At 36.2% G+C, this 18038-nt stretch overlaps 1 protein-coding gene across 11 annotated transcripts in view; it reads left to right on the forward strand.

The window, feature by feature from the left end:
- TANC2 (tetratricopeptide repeat, ankyrin repeat and coiled-coil containing 2) overlaps nt 1–18038 on the forward strand; it is a 374308-nt gene that overhangs the window by 282125 nt on the left and 74145 nt on the right. For all 11 annotated transcript variants that reach the window (XM_036997193.2, XM_073235742.1, XM_073235743.1 and 8 more), the window contains 2 exons: nt 9269–9550; nt 13654–13787. In XM_036997193.2, coding sequence (XP_036853088.1) covers nt 9269–9550; nt 13654–13787 — 416 coding nt within the window. The remainder of the gene's footprint in view (nt 1–9268; nt 9551–13653; nt 13788–18038) is intronic.

Consider the following 18038-nt stretch of genomic DNA (forward strand, 5'->3'; position numbering starts at 1 on the left):
TTTTCTTAGATGCACTTTGTCAGGTTGAGACAGTTCCCTACTACTGTTAGTTTGCTAGCTTTTTTTTTAATCAGGAGTTTATGCTGGACTTTGTCAAATGGTTTTTCTGTGTAAATAACCATATGGTTTTCATTTTTATTTCATTAATATGGTAAATATGTTGTTTTTTATTTAATCTAACTTTTGCATTCTTAGTTTAAAAGCCACCTGATGATGATGTATTATTACTTTTTATATATATTAGATTCAGTTTGCTACAGTTTTCTGTTATTTGCAACTATGTTCATGAGGGATATTTGTTTGTATCATGAGAGGTATTTGTAGTTTTCTTGTAATGTTCTTTTCTGGGTTTAATACCATGGTAATAGCAAGTGTTCCATCCTCTTCAGTTTTTTAGAGAGTTTATACAATTGATATTATTTCTTACTTAAATAATTTGCAGAATTTTTTTATGAAGCCATCAGGGTATATGAAGTTTTCTTTATGGGAAGGTTTTTAACTATCAATTCAATTACTTTAGTAGATATAAAGCTATTCAGGTCACCCGTTTCCTTTTTAAAGAGCCTTGGTATTTGTGTCTTTTAAGAAATTTGTCTGTTTTATCTAACATGTTGAGCATAAAGTTGTTCATAATATCTCCTTACCCTTCTAATAATCGTGTTACCTACTACTCTCATTCTTCACTGTATTCTCATTAAATTTTATGTTTTCCTTTTTTCTGATTAGTATGCTAAGAGGCTTACCAATTTTATTAATCTTATTAAATCTTTTATTTTCATTGATTTTTTCTATTGTTTTCCTATTATTTTTATTTTCATTCTGATTTTTATTATTTCCTTTCTTCTGCTTGCTTTGAGCTTTTTCTTGCTTTTGAGCTAATTTGCTATGGTAAAGGATGAGTTCATTGATATAAGACTTTTCTTCTTTGCTAAAATAGGTATTTTAACGCAATAAATTTCCCTCTAAGTACTGCTTTAGCTGCATTTCATATTTTATATTTTCATTTTCATTCAGTTCAAAATACTAATTTGCTTTTTGATTTCTTCTTTGACTCATGGATATTTCTGGGGAATTTCCAGATGTATTTCTGCTGTTGATTTCTGATTGAGTTCTGTTATGGTCAAAAAACATACTTTGTAAAGCATGAATTTTTATAAGTTTATACAGCATTTTTATGAGCCAAAATATGGTCTATCTTGATAAATTGTTCATGTGCCATTGAAAAGAATCTGCTGGCTTGGGGTAGACAGTTCTCTAAATATCGAATATCTCAAGGCAATTGTTTTGTCCAAAGCTTCTGTATCTTGGTGATTTTCTGTCTACTTGTTCTCTCAGTTATTAAAAAAGAGATATTGAAATCTCTGATAATTGTGGGTTCCTCCATATCTCCATGCAGTTTCTGCTTCATGTATTTAGAGCTTTTATTAGATGCTCTTGTTATGTCTTCTTGATGAATTGACCCACAGATCATTTTGAAATGGCCTTCTTTATCCTTGATGATTTTCTTTGCTCTGGAATCTACTTTGATATTAATATAGCCATTCCAGCTTTCTGTTTGTGTTAACGTAGTGTCTTTCTCTGCACTTTTACTTTTACCATATTTGTGTATTTACATTCAAAGTGGGTTTCTTATAAGCAGCATCTAGTTGGGTATTATTTTTTAATCTAGTCTTCTAATGAGATATTTAGATCATTTGCGCTTACTTGATTTTTTTATTTGGATAGGTTTAAATAGATCATTTTGATATTTGCTTTCCATTTTTCCCATCTATTCTTTGATCTCTTTTCTCACTTTTCCCAATTTTTATCACAGTTTTTGGATTAAGTTAGTATTTTTATGAGTCCATATTATATCTTTAGTTAATTAGCTGTACATTTCGCTCCGTTTCTTTGTGTAATTAGTTTATATTCAGTATGTAGGTTTAATTTATCAAAGTGTACCCTCAAGTGATATTATACCACTTCATGTATAGTATAAGGCCTTTACAGTACTTGTGTCAGGGGTGCCCCCAGATTCAATGTTTCCCTAAGGAAGACTCACAGTACTTAGCATATAGACATTCCCATAGCTATGCTTTATTACAGTTAAAGGATACAAAACAAACTCAACAAAGGGACAAGGCACATGGAACAAAGTCTAGAGGAAACCAGACACAAGCTTCCAAGTGTCCTCTCTCAAAGAAGTCGCAGAATGCTGGGGTCTAGTCACAGACCTCCTTGCCTAAAATATACTAAAATTCCAGACACCCAGAAGAAAAGTAGGTGTTCACATAAACCATATTGTTTGTACAATTTTGGCACAGTGAGCCACTCTTACTAGTTCTGGGAATGGTAGGAATCCTCTTGAAATCCATGTCCCCAGACTTCAAGCAAAGGCTGACCTTGCATGCAGACTTTCTAAAGGTAATGGTCTCAGGCATGTTATTTTAACTCTTTCCTGCACAATAATATAGTCCTAATTTTCTTCTCCAAGTCCTTATGTTACTGTTGTCAGACATTTTACCTATATAAATGTTATAAGCCCCATGATATAAGTCAGTTATATTTTAAAGAATTTTTTAAAAATAACAAAAAATCTTATTAATCCACATAGTTACCATTTCTTGTGTTCTTCATTTTTTGTGTTAATCCATACTCCTGTCTGGTGTCATTTTTTTCTTTCCTGAAGGAGTTGTTTTAACAGTTCTTGTATTGTGGATCTACTGGTGATTAATTTTTTTTCAGCTTTTATATATCTGGAAAAAATCTTTATTTTACCATTATTTTAAAAAAATATTTCCATTGGGTATAGAATTCTAGATTAACAGGTTTTTTCTTTCTATAACTTAAAGCTGTAGTTCCACTGTTTTCTCAGTCTTCTCATTTGCATTGTTTTTGACAAGAAATCCATTGTCATCTATTATTTTTGTTCCTTTGTAGTTAATGTGCCTTTTTATTCTCTGGAAGCTTTTAAGATTTCTCTTTATCATGTTTTAAGCAATATAATTATGATGTGCCTTTGTATCACTTTCTTCATATTTCTTGTGCTTGGGGCTCATTGAGCTTCTTGGGTCTATGAGTTTATAATTTTCATCTAATTTGGAAATTTTATAGCCATAATTTCTTTAAATGTATTTTTCTGTCCCCTACCTTCAGGGACTCCAGGTATACCTGTATTTGACCACTTGAAGTTGTTTACTGCTGTTCTCATGTAGTAAAGGCAAGAGATGTTGAAAACTTAACCTATATGGCTATCATTCATTGAGGATTAAGGTTCTGAGCTAAGAACGTAACATACATTTTTCATTTAACCTTATGGAATAGATACTCTTATTATCCTCATTTTATAGATGACAAAATTGAAACTTAGAGTGATCCAGCAGTTCCTCCAAAGTTATACTGTGTAAATGGAATGGGGAAAGAAAAAGGAATTATATCTCATAGTTATTCCTCAAGATTAATTGATAATACCTGTGACAAATTAGATTTAAAAATTAAGGAAGAAGAAATCCTGGTGAATCCCAAGTTTGAGATTTCTATTGGAAATTCAAATAGATAACTCTTATTATAAGTTGTTGAAAATGTTATACAAGTTCTAGAATAGAAATATAAGTTATTGCCACTTACAGTTCTGAAAGCCATTAGTCTTTGTTTTGAGATTACCTAAGGAGAAACAATAAAATACAGAATCTAGAATTGGCAGTATTTTAGCAATGGACAGAAGAGGAGAAATCATTAAAGATATATCTGGAGGAAAGGACAAAAAAACAACTAGAATAAGGTGTTGTCGTGCTAAGCCTAAGAAGGGAACGCATTTCAAAGAGTGGAGGTTAGTTAAAAGTGTTAAATCATTAAGAAGCATAAAGACTGAAAATAAACCATTAGGCTTAACTGTTAGAAAGTCTTTAGTGACCTTAACCAAAACAAATTCAGCAGGGTAGCATTTGAGGAATCCAGGCTAGAATGAGTTACTGCTATGGAAGTGACAATACCAAGCATGGCTCTTTGAAAATGCTGGGTGGTGATGTCAGAAACCTGAAAGAGAAGAGGACTCAGGGAGAGTCAGTATGTTCTCAATATCCTTTTTGTTAAGTTTAGTTTCAAGTAAATTAATGATGGGAGGAGGGGCGATTATGGCTACACAGGATGTCTTTTTTGGCTTTATGATGTGGTAGCAGCTAACAGTTAATGACCAGACACTGTCCTAGGCACCATAATCCTCACAGTATCCCTATATTGAAAATGAGGGAAACTGAAATGAGAATATAACTAACTGTCCTAAGGTCACACAGCTAGTAACAGAGACAGGATACAAGCTGAGGCATCCTGTCTTTGACTCTGCAGTTTTACCCACTAAGCTGTATGTTCCCCTCCTGACCCAGGAAGTGATTCTGCTTTATTTAATCTTGTTGTTTTAGTAAAAGTTATCTGGAGTGATCATTTCTGAGACTATTTAGATTTTCTTTTCTTTTCGTACCTGCTTCAAATTGCATTACATTCTTCAAAAACTTATCTCTAAGGGTAGGAATAAGCTGCCTACTGTACTTCTATTCTAGGGCCCCAAGAATAAACAACAGACCCTAAAGAGATTTTAGTCTTGTAAATGGGAGAGTGAACCTTCTAGAAACTCAGTAGACAAATGAGCCTTGGTTTAAGCATTTCTTAAGAAAAAGATCAGCATGTTTTTTGACTTATGTTTAGTACTAATATGATACCAGGTTTTATCTGGAGCACATGCATTTTCCCTCTGCTCTGTGTAAAGAGTAGCATTCATGGCATAAACCCTAATAATGAGTCTGAAATTATCTTTTGTTCTGATGAACAGAGGTGCTTCCAGGCTAGTCTTTACAGTCATTATGAAAGAATGTGAGGAAATACAACTCTGCTCCCATTTGCACCAGACCTTGGCAGTGTTACACATATCCTTTATTCTGCCAGTCCTGTGACTGACTTCTTTTAAGATGATTCATAGTTGTTTTCCATGAGTAAATATGCTTTATTTAGTCTAAATACAGTTAGAACTCTTTTGCCCCATTTCTTCTTACCCTTTCCCCTTGTTGTGACTGTTTATATTTACACTTGGGCAAGCTGACCTGTTAGCCCTAATGTGCTTTTGTTTGTTTTTTAAATGTTTGTTCTTTGCCTTAGTTTAAAAAATGTCAATTTTCTCTATGTGCCTAGATACATAATTGCACTTACTGATGGTCTCACAGAGAATGTTTCCTCGAGAGAATTCATTTTCCACTACAAACCTAATTTGCATTGACAAAATACACACTCTGATCTGAGTCTGGCATGGTTAAGGCCATTTTGAAAAACTGTCCAAAGCTTGTCTTATTTGTGTGCTGTATTGGAATGTTTTTTCCTTCAGCATTTATTGGAAAATCTTTAGATAGACCGAAAAAAAAAGAATTTTACAATAAACACATACCCACCACCTTGATTATATCATTAACATTTTATTCTCTTACTTTATCACATACCTGTTTACCCATCATTTTTTACAAATTTCGAAGTAAATTACAGATATCATTATACTTTATTGGAATGTTTTGAGAAGGATGGCATGGTTTTGCTGCCCTGGGACTGCCAACTCTTGAGTGCCAGAAGTAAGAAAGACACAAGTGTTACTAAATGGTATGGACTAGCCCATCTTTTTCCCTTAGTTCAGCTATAGTTGCAGTGGTAATTTCTCACTGGGTTATTTCAGTAGTTTCTGCCTTAGAAAAATCTCTTGGAAGCCACCTGATACCCAAAGAAACATTTATTTAGGAATATGAACTCGACAGAATATTCATTGTCTTCATGTCCCACAATGCAGGCCAAAGTGCCTTCTGTTCAGATGCCCTAAATTTATTGTTGGTACATAGGAAATATGGCTTTCTTTTATCACATTGATCTTACAAAAGCCTTAGGTTCAGAAATACAGAGAATTGTTCCTAGGCTGTTCTTGGTGTCTGCAGTTGTTTTACCATATGGTGCCGGTCTAATTTTGTCTGTTCTTCCCTTGAGGCTTTTGTGAATTGATTACGTTTTTAGAAAATTTTTAAAATAACTTTTAAAATGTCAAAGCTTTCTCAGTAGAATAAAATATGATGAGAGATTACGTCAACATGAGAACAAGTTGGTTTAATAGAATTTTTCTCCAAAACTTAAAACATTTAAATTGAGTCTATAGTTACTCTATATAAATTGGCATTGGTCATATTCATAAAAGCCCCTTTTGATAGAAAATGTAATCTCAAACCTGAGTAAGTACATCTATTAATATAGAAAGCAGTCAGTGTCTCAGTAGCTCTTCTCTCTCTGGAAAGATCATCTGTGGCCAAGCATGTAATTCCTAAAGGGAAGCATAGGAGAGGTGAAGAAGATAGCCCAGCCAGTCAGCTAAGCCTAACCAGTTCTGGTCATCAGTGGGATAACTCATGTTTCACAGTGACATCTTATAATAGAAAAAAACCTGGGTTTTGGAGTCAGAATTAGGTTTTGATTCTAGTTCGGAAACCAACTATATCAACTTGGGTCTCTCTAGGCCTTGTTAGACTCGTCAAGCCGGCTGAGCTCATGTTTTCTCCTTTCTCCCGGAGAGTCCTGACTGCCCAGCCAGAGCTCAGCATGTCTGTCTGAGTGTCCGCCCACCAAGGGCACTCAAATACCCAGGAAACCCCCTGAGTGGCTAGCAGCACGGCTACTATCAAATGACATCATGGAAAATGATGGAGTTAAGAGCTCTAAGAATCAGTCCCTCCACTGAAGCAACCATTAAACTGGCAAGTCCAACAGAATCACTGATTTTAGAACTCTGGAATTGCTAAGTGCAAAAAGCAGATTATGAAACAGTATCTATAGTATGATCCCATTTGTTGTTTTTAAAATAAATACATATGGTAGAGAGAATACTCAGAATATATGTGAATAGTATTTTGCTCTGGCTAATGGATTATTACTATTTTTTATATCTGCTATTCCTAAATTTTTTATAATGAATATGTATTGCTTCTGTAAAAAATAGCAAAAGTAAAATAGAAGTTTGTCAGTTTCTCAAAAAGTTAAACAGTTTCCATATGACCCAGCAATACCACTCCTTAGATATATGCCCAAAAGAATTGAAAACATAAGTACACAAAACCTTGTATATGAATATTCATTGCATAGTTTTTAATGGCCAAAAAGTGGAAACAATCCAAATGTCCATCAGCTGATAAACAAAATATGATACATCTATAGAATGAAATATTATTCAACAATAAAAAGAAATAAAATACTGATACATGCTACAATATGAATGAACCTCAAATACATTACGCTAAGTGAAAGAAGCCAGACACAAAAGGCCACATACGATAATATTAATGTGAAATGTCCAGAATAGGTAAATCTGTAAAAACAGAAAGTGTCTGGTTCCCAGGGTCTGGGAGGAAAGAGGACTAGGAAATGTCAGCTAATGGCTATTTCTTTGGGGGATGATGCAGATGTTCAGGATTTAGATAGTGATGGTTGTGCTACTGTGTGAATATTCTAAAAACCACTGAATTGTGTACTTTAACAGAATGAATTTTATGGTGTGTGAATTATAACTCAATGTTTAAGAAAAGTAAAATAGAATCTATTAGCTAGAAGACACTAGAATTAAAAATATGTTTTTAACAAGTTAAAGTCTAAATATACTGAATTCTGTACTTATAGTTATAGATTATAAAAGAGTAAGTTTTGGTAAAGAGATGAAATCAGGAAATTATACATGACCATATAGCCATACCTCCACAGCTCCTTTTTCTGTGTTTATGAAAATGTGGGATATTTTTAAAGTGATAAACAAAACTATTTACTTATATTATAGATTTTGACCTTATATGTCTAACTATTTGCAGTACTTTTTGAACTGTTATCCTTTTTCTAATGCTCAGTTATCATTCTAATGACTTTCAGTTTTAAATGAAAATGTGTATATGTCTGTGTACATTTTCTCAAGTAAGCTCCCATCTCTAAATACCATCTTATGATATATAAGTGGTTTAATATGTTCTAAAATAGTATAAGCAGTATGGGTAGATCTAATTTTATGATTTCCCTTTCTCTTGTCCTCATCCCTTTCCCACCCCTGGCTTTTATTCTCTAAAATACAAAATGAGCTTAGAGTGTAATACTTCTTTTTAATGAAATCTTTCAGTAAGCATTTATTGAGCACCTACTGTGTGTCAAAGCAGTGTGTAAGGTTAAAGATACAGAAATGAAATACCTGGTACCAGTCAGATAAAATGATATATCTTAAAGCTACTCTCCAAACAGTTAGGAGGACATTTAACCCAGATAAGGGAGGGCAGGCAGGACTTCTTTTTACTGTCAATATAATTAGAAACCAAGTCACATCTCTTACACAATTTTAGAGAACTATTGAAAGTAGAGCTTATGCTTGGCCCTTAGCACATCCCACAACATAAGAGCAGAAAAAAATATTGAGAAAAGTAATAGGAACCCATCCCCAAGACCTGTGTATATAAGCCAAAATCTTTTTTTTAACTGGCATGATTACAAGCAGTACAGGTGCAAAGACTTGGGTGAAAGTATGGTTTCTGCCTCTTTGACTCCTTAATGTGTTGAAGAACTTTTAAATATCAAAGCTTTTAAAGTCTTTGCTTCCCTTAATATACCTACTAGATTTTTTTAAATACCATCAGGAACTTAAAGGAATTACTGTTTCCATTGACATTTTTAAAGAAACAGGCAAGTCGTCTTTACACTGCTTTTTGCAAGACTGAAATGCAATGGTATGGCCATATTGGTCACTGGACTGAAATATGTCCTTACTGGTTGGTTAAGAGCTGATGCTGTAAGTCATCTGGATGCCCCCCAATAGCCTGGCCTCTCCCCAGGAGTTCCAACCCTGTAGCTCCCCACAGTCCAGCAATTAAAAGGTTATCCCCAGACATAGGAGGAGGCCTTAAGGCCCTATTTCCTTACTCTTCTGCATCCTCCTGATTACTGGTATCCAGGCCATCCCCACTGTTTAGTAATTCTGAATATCACCCCCATTTTCTGACTGTTCTGTAAATCATTACTATTTTAACAGTGTGGGTTTTCAGCCCACTAGAGTATCAGATACTCTAGCTTACCTGCCGTTGCTTATCTGTATAAAACCAAAATTCAGAGTTTTATTATTTTCTGAATAACCCCAGAATACCATCGTAACGTAACTCTAATTCTCCTAAGCCATACTTCCTTTTTTCTTTATTTCTTTCAAAGTTGACGGCTTGGCCTAAGTTCTGTGTTCTCTTGTTGTTCCTTCCAGTTCACTTTGCACCTTACAGGCCTCCAGATATCTCCCTGAAGCCTCTGCTGTTTGAAGTGCCCAGCATCACTACAGAGTCAGTGTTTGTTGGCCGGGACTGGGTTTTCCATGAAATAGATGCTCAGCTTCAGAGTTCAAATGCCAGCGTGAATCAAGGAGTAGTGATTGTGGGGAACATTGGATTCGGCAAAACTGCCGTCATTTCCAGACTGGTGGCCCTCAGCTGCCACGGAACACGGATGAGACAGATTGCCTCAGACAGCCCACATGCCTCCCCCAAACGTACGTACTCCTTTTTAAAGAACTCCCTGTTCATTGCTCTGAAACTGTTTTTGACATACTCATATTAAGTCTTAGATCTTCTATTTTCTAATCTGCCAAACCTGATGTGCGTGTGAGGACCACTCATCCAGAGTCGAGGGAAAGAGTATAACACTCTGTGTGCATTTAACCTGCATACCCAGCAGCCACCTCAGTGTGACTGAGAAAACCTTTCTCTTGGAATAAATTTATGACTTTTCCCTACTGGCTGGCTGACGAGTCTTCCTTTGGATGATGACTGCAGCAGTTCCCTGGAGGAGCCGTGTGCTTCCGGCACTGTCAGCTTTGCTCAGCCTGTACCCACGTGTGCTTGTTACATGCCAGCTCAGTCTCTTTGCAGTCTTCATTTCCTTGTGTTGATGTCCGTACGCTCTGCTTGGGCTTGAGCTTCGTTGTGCCCTTGAAGGGTGTCTCCTGCTTCCTTATGAAAAGATGCTGAGATCTCATATATACTCATGAGTCTTTCACCATGGCCAGGGTGCAGTTTGATGACCACCACTAGGTTTTTTAAAATTCTTCTATGGTCCTGAGTACCAGGCACTCTCTAAGAGCCTAACAAATACTAGTTCACCCAATCGTCTTATCAATTCAGTGAGGTAGTCCTGTTATCTTCATTTCACAGATAAGTGATGTGAGGCTCAGAGAGGTTAAGGAAGCCTCCCAGGTTTCACAGCCAGTAAATGGTGAAACTAGAATTTGATCCTAAACTCTCTAGTTTCAGATGCCAGTCTCTTATCCATTTTGCTGTGCTGCCTCCTTATTGGTGGAACTCAACTTTAGTAAAGGAGATAAAAGGAAATGTATGATGTTTTCCTATATACTGTGTATAGAGTTGGTCTACCTGGTTTCTGTTAGTTATAAAAGAACAGAAAAAGAAACTATTGCCCTACTAGTCCAAGCCAGTAATCTAACTCACTTCAGATTTTCAGATAGCAACCACTAGAAATGGTTTGTGTGAGCTCATAGTAGTTACAGAGTTTTGCCAGTGCTAGAAATCAACAGGAATCAAAGAACACCCTCCAAACATCCTGGCTTCCTGCTGAAATTAATAAGCAGCCTCATATCATAAGTAGGCTGATTGCCTCTGGTAAACTTATGGATATCTAACATATAAAAGAAGATCTAGTGTCTAGAAAGGAAACTGGTTGATCAAGAGTCCCTGTTCACCAGGCTATGTTAAGAATTGGTATTGAAGAGTTCTTTTCTTAAAAGCAATGTCCTGCTTAGTTTCTGCATGATGCATTTCTGAGGTACATCAACATGGTGTCATGGTAGCCAAAAGCCCAGACATTCAGATTGAGCCCCAGCACTCAAAATGACTGTCCTTTATGACCTTGAGGATCTTACTTTAGTTCTTTAGGCCTCAGTTTTCTCATCTGTAGTGTGAAGAAAGTGGGACTAGGTGATCTTTATGATCTGTTCCTATACTAAAATTTTGTGGTTCTAAGAACATATTTTCATGGTTGAAAGTAACTTTCCACACCTATTCCAGTATTTTCCTTTGAGTGCTTAAATATTCCACCAAACTGCTTCTTATCTGTGCAATCTAAGACATTAACTATTTGAGTGTGTCAGAAAGAAAACCAGACAGCTAATAGTCTCTCTGACCCTTCTGTAATCACCGTTGCAGATAACAGATGGTAAAATTATACATAACAGGATAAATCCTAAGGGCAAGAAGAGCTGTTTTCTCAGAAAGCAGACATACCTGGGAGTCCCCCTCTAGGCCTAGAAGAACAAGGGTTAATAGAAAACAGCCATGTGCTCCCCAAAGCAGAGTTCTTATAGAAGGTAGCTCATTAAGTTATTCTCTAATGTCCATTGTCTTTTATCTCCAAAGAAACACTAAAAATATTTTCATAAGATAAATGTCCATAGGTTGAGACTGTAGAATTGGCCTGATAATTAACTTTCAAAACTTGAAAAGGTGTCAGAGGAGATACAGTATGTGGTTATGTATTTATCAGAATTACACAGAACCAGCAGTTGCCCCGTACAAAGTAATTGTTGATGTCCAAATGAATTCTACCTCTGCCGTCTTGAATGAACCGCCAGTCCTTCAGAAGGGTCAGGAGTAAGTGAGGATAAAGTACAAGCTCTGGTATTAACCTGTTGCCATATGAGCTGGCACTGGGAATGTTAGTGACAGTAGCAGAATTTTTTTCATTAATGAATAAGAATGATGCCTGTATGTAGAGAGTTGGCTTAATTTTTTACAGAGTTTAATTTACATTATGCTTGGATAGGTTTATTTGGAATCCAAATGGCTTTCCTGCCCCTCAGTCACTGCTACCAATGATGTAGTTGCAGTAATAATGAAACTAAGTGGAAAGTTATTGGAGCTCCCAACTTCCATCTCTGCACCATCTGTCATCCTTTCTCCTGCCCTGCTCCTCCGTCCACGCAGAGCAGTACTGCTGTGGAAGATGTGAGCAGTTAGCCTGCAGTACTGCATTGCCCGGCTCTGTCCTTCCCCCACAGACACTCAGCCCCCAGCCCGCCCCCTCCTTGTCATTTCCCTGGGAAGGTACAGAAAAGCTGTCAAGGCAGGCACTGGCTTGTCATCGTGCTTTCCGCCTACACCCCTTCCCAAACCTGACTCCCCCATCAGTCTGTGCCACCGTCATCACCCACCCCATAACATACACACTAAGAACAAAAACATTTGCAAAAATAGACCCATTGTGTAATTCAGGCATTATTACATTAACTGCAAGTATACTCGGTACAGTAGTTAGGGAAGCTCTAATACAAGACTATATTTTCCTCTCACTAAAAGTCGCAATGTAGTCATTACTTGAATTTGACATTTGCTAACAGCTGCCAAGCCCCTAGCCAGCTGTTAAGTAAGTAACCCCTACCCTCCTTGCTCTGCTCATTTCAGAAGTCTATTTAGCTAGTTTGCTGTGCTCACTGACTACTGCCTACTTACTAACTTTTACTTCTGCTGTTCTCCAAATACCAAACAGAAGGTGAAGACACTCAGACCAAAAAGAAGGCATCTCCAAAAGGGAATAGCTGAGAGACAGAGAGTATTCACGAAATAATTACCCACAAAATCAAATACCAGATAAAGGGGAATAGGCTGGGGAGAGGGAGTGAACAGCAGAAATGATACAGTGACAATCACTGAACTTTACCTCAACTCACACATGCCTTTAGTCTTTTTTCACTGCCATCTTTCATACCTACCCTCCTATAATTACTCAGAACTCTATCCAGGGACCAGGGAATTTACTCTGCTAGTTGGATGGAAGACTCAGTTCAGTCCTACTGTTAGCAAGTTAAGGACTACCTTCCCCTGTCCTTGTCCTTTTCAATTACTGTCGACCTTCACATAACAGTCTGCTCATTTTGGTACCAGTTTTTAAAGTATGATCCATACTCATAAATATAGTCTATAATGTCTGGTAGTAAGATATTTTCCAAATAATATGAATAAATGGAGTTTTTTAAAAACAACTTTATTAAGTTAAAATTCACATACCATGCAATACACCCATTTAAATTGTTCAGTTCAGTGTTTTGTAGTATATTCACAGTTATGCAGCAATCACCGTAATCTAATATTAGGATATTTTCTTCCCCTCTAAAAGAAGGCAATCTCCATTCTCCTCCTAACTCCCTGCCTATACCCCAATGTAACCACTAATTTACTTTTGTCCCTATGGGTTTCCCTGTTCTAGATATTTCATATACGTAGAACCATATGGTCTTTTGTAACTAACTTCTTTGAGTGAGTGTAGTATTTTCAGGGATTATCCATAGTGTAGCATGTATTAGTATCTCTCTCTTTTTTTTTTTGCTGAGTAATATACAGTGTATGGATATACCACAGTTTAACCATTCATTAATCAGTGGGCATTTGGGTTGTTTCCACTCTTTGGTTGTTATCAATCTTGCTCCTTTGAACATTTGTATACAAGTTTCTACGTAGAAATGTGTTTTCATTTCATGCTTTAGGAGTAGAATTGCTGGATTGTAGAACCAATGGAATTTAATGAATCTTCCTTTAGTTCAGTTTTATGATTATCTAATATAAACATCTCATCTTTTTAATCCAGATGTGGATGCCAACAGAGAGCTGCCACTCACACAACCACCTTCAGCCCACTCATCCATCACCAGTGGAAGCTGCCCAGGAACTCCAGAAATGCGCAGGCGGCAGGAAGAGGCTATGCGGAGACTAGCCTCACAGGTACAATGGGATTCCTAGCTCATGGGCATGCTAGTTCCATTTTAACATCAAGGGGCAAAGAGAGGTAAGGAGACCCTTGGCAAAGTGAACAAAAATATGTACAAGTATACCATGAGAAAAGTTTCTCTTTCCTGATAAAAAAAATACTTATTATGGAATCAGAAGTGTTGCTGGAAATGCCTTTAGAAATAACCAAAGTCCCACAATGAATAGATAAGGAAGTTGAGACACAAAGAAGTTATGATTTACCCAAGATCACAGTGTTAAGTATTCAGTAGCTTATTTTCCTAGCTTGAACTCTTCCTGCTATATTACATGGTTTGTAATGTTTTTTATATGTTTGGGTTTTTAATTTCTATTTTTAATAAAATAATACATACCCATAGTTTATAAAATCAAATAATGCTCAAAGACTTACTTATAAACAGTAATTCTCTTCTCCAACTCAACCTACCCTTTCCCCAAATGCAGTCATTTTCAACTCTTAGGGCCATTTCTCTGATCTTCACCTTTATAAATATTCATATAATATTCTAAGTATTTATACCCTGCTGTAACTTTTTTCATCAGTTTACATATTACCTATTGCTTCTTATTATGGATGATGAGAATTTTAGGTCTTTTACCTTCCTTCCTTCCTCTACCATCTCAATACAGTTTGTGTATGTAATAGTACTTTCAGTTTTAATACTGTACAAATACGGTTTACTGTGGAACCAAGGATAATACATCCTTCTTGAGCGATTTTGTTATTCTGGGGTTATGAAATGCCTCATTTTTAAAATGTGCTTATTTTTCTTCAAACCTGTGGCTGTCATTCCATAAGTCTTAAATACTTTTTGTAAAATGTCTCTGAATACAATGTTCCACATCAGTTATATCTCCCTTCCCTTGCTGCCCTGACACCCATCCCAGAGCCAACCTGAACTTAGAACTCCATCCACCAAGCTCAGTCTGGACCTAACAATTCTCTCAAGGCTTACTGCCTAATTGTTATCCTGGAAATTCCTCTTAATTTTCTTTTGTGTTTGACCCTATGTCATCTTTCTTGATTTCACTCATTTTGGTGGAGCAAATCCTCCAGTAGCTTCTAAGAAAGAATGCATAGGAAATAAGTTTTTTGAGACTTAATATTTCTAAAAGCATCTTTATTCCATTCTCACAAGTTACTGTTTGTTTGACATAACATAATTCTAGGTTTAAAATTATTTTCCCTCAGAATTTTGAAAGCATTGCTCCTTTGTCTTGACCTTCTAATATTGCAATTAAATAATATGTTACTGTTCTTATTCCTAATTCCTTGTTTATTTTTCTCTCTGAAGCTTTTAGAATTTTTTTTTATCACCATTATTTTTGGGTTTTCTTTTCATTTGTCCTGTTGGAACCTAGCAAGCCCTGTAGATAATCAGGATTCAGGAAAATGCTGTGTATTTATTGATAAGTCACTCACCACCATTTTCTCTCTTCTCTCCTGTAACTCCTTTTAATCAAAAATCAGATTTCCTGTACTGATGTTCTAGTTTTCTTAACTTTTTTCCTATTTTCTATACTTTTGTTTTTCTGTTTTGATCTACCTTTAAGGTATTTCCTCAACATTACCTTCCAGTCCTTTCACAATAACATTTATTTGACTATTATAGTTTCAGTTTCCAATGGCTCTTCTCATTCCCCCACCCTGCATTGTTCCCTTCTTTTTTATAGCACCCTGTTCTTGTTTTATGGATGCAGTACTTTCTCTTATCTCTTCTTTGTTAGGCACTGAAAAACTGATTGGAAGCTTGTGTGTATAGAGAGCTTAACTATATATAGAGTATTAAGAAGCCCTACCAACCTTTATTGGAAATACCTAAAAGTTGGTGTCTATTATAAGTTTTTCTCTCTTGCTATTCATCTTCTCTAGCAAAGAATCTACCAGTCTCTGTCCTGGAGGGTTTTTCTGCCTGGGTGCCAGCATTCTGGAGTAAGCTGGAGAAGGGAGTGGAATTTCACTGTTCAGCATGCACACTTCCACTTAAGCCCCTTGTTATCAGCCCTATACCTGATCCTACCTACTCTGTCTGATGTCCCTAAGTCCACATTCTCTCCAGTTTAGTTTCTCTAGGGGATACAGTTCTCTTTCCTGTAGGTGTTGGGGAAGGCATTCACTTGGTAAGGAGGGTGGGGATGGCTCTCTGATGATCTAACTGCTCTTTATATAAACTTCAAATGGTTTTTGCATTCAACTCCCTTCCTTAACCCTATCTTCCACAGTACCTGGCGCTTCTAACTCCTATGCTTTTCTGGGGTTTTACAGATGATTTGGTTTCCTCCTGTTGTGATAACCCCTAAAAGGCATTTGGTTTGCCACCTTCTATCTGCTAAAGTCACTTATGAATCCTATATCCATTTCCATCTTCATGTATTATAATCTGAGATTATAGATTTCCGTAGATGGAGTTTGCATTTCTATTTCTTATTCTCCTCTTTTTCTTTTTTTTTTTTTTGAGGATTTTCCAGAGAACAGAGTACAACATGTCTCTCTACAAAATTTAAAGAAGTCTCTTATCTTGGTTAATTAGCAGTGAGGAACAGGGAGTCATCTGCAGCATCATAAGGTTCTAATTTCTTTGTAGAAGTCCAGTGCAGTTCAGAGCCGGAAGCAGCATATTTCCCCCAACCTCACCTTTAATTGTCCGACTTATTGGTACACACCTACACACCTATTTTTAAGTGGGCTTCTGAAAGCTATCTGACATTTTTTTTCACAGTAATTGCTAACTCAGTGCAACTTTAAAAGACATCTCTGTTTTTAAGTATTCCATATAAACTGGCTTAAGCCTTTTCTTTAGAACAATCAGAATAAGAATCATCTTAGAACTACATGAATGCTCAACACCCCTTTGAAGCACATATAATCATGGGGCCTATTTTTCAGATCATTTAGACTCTTATCCAAGGTTACATAGTTAGAAATCGACAGAGCAATATTCAGTACTGCTGTTCAGACTTACAAGGAAATGGCAGCACATACTCAATGACAGCTGATAACCGACACTCAGACAGGGTTGAGACGTGGGTGACAGACAGCAGGGAGGACCAGAGACAGGGAAAGTTAGTGCCATCACCACTCAGCTTTCCAGCCATATCCAGTGTTGCCAAATTCTTCCCCAAAATCTAGGAATCCAGATGTTTATGTGAAATGTCCCAGTGTTTTGATGCTGACAACAAATTCAAAAATTTTAAGAACACTACTTGAGCTGGCATTGCATGAGCCAAATCAAACATGTCTGGGGATGGTGGTACAGCATGGAGGGTATAGTCAGTGATTCTGTAACATCTTCCTATGTTGACAGATAGTAAACACATTAGTGGGGGTAAAGATTTAATAATATAGGTAACTGTTGAACCACTGTCCTGTATACTTGAAACCAATAAAAGATTAGTTTTATAAAAGTATCAGTGATATTAAAAAGTATCCTTTAAAAACCTCTCTTGATTTGATAGACAAAGTCCAGTGTCAATTCTTTTATATCAGTAATTATCTTGGGTATTTTCAGGATGTACTGTTGGGTGGGGAGGAAAAAGAATATCCGTAGAATGCTAACTTTCATGTAAAAAGAAAAAAAAAGGGATGTAAGAAAATACATATGTATCTGTTTACTTGTGCAAAAGAAATACAGGAAGGCTAATCCATCCACCAAAAAGAGAAGAGATGTGATCCATAAAGCAGATGGGTGGGGAAGGAATGGCAGGAAGTAGATAATGGGAATGGGGTACAGAGATGAAAAGCAATTGACACTTTGAATATATCTTGTATAACTCTGACTCTTAGAAACATAGTAATGTTCCACAGACCCAAAAAATAACTAAAACCAACCAGTATATGAGGGGAAATCCTAATATAGAATGCAAACACTTACAAATGAACCTAACTGTATTACAAATAAATAATATGATCACACTGAGGAAGGCAGAGAAAAGAAATTAAGTTAAAAACTTTCTTAACTGAAAACCATAAAAGCTTAAGACAAAAAGAACTGTGCATAAATGCTGTAATCTAATTAATAAATGTGTTTCTCATAGGAATATGTATTAGCGATTCTGAAAATCCTTCATGTATTGATTGAATAAGTACATGTATTGTAAATAACACAACCAGGTTTCTCATTATTGGAGAAAGAAGTTACAGATGAGGAAAGGGAAGTCTAAAATGTGCCAGAGAGTACTGGATTGAAATCTGAGGTATCATTATATACTTACATATATTTATAT

This window comes from Manis javanica, chromosome 4 (genome assembly GCF_040802235.1).
Source record: "Manis javanica isolate MJ-LG chromosome 4, MJ_LKY, whole genome shotgun sequence".
NCBI lineage: Eukaryota > Metazoa > Chordata > Mammalia > Pholidota > Manidae > Manis > Manis javanica.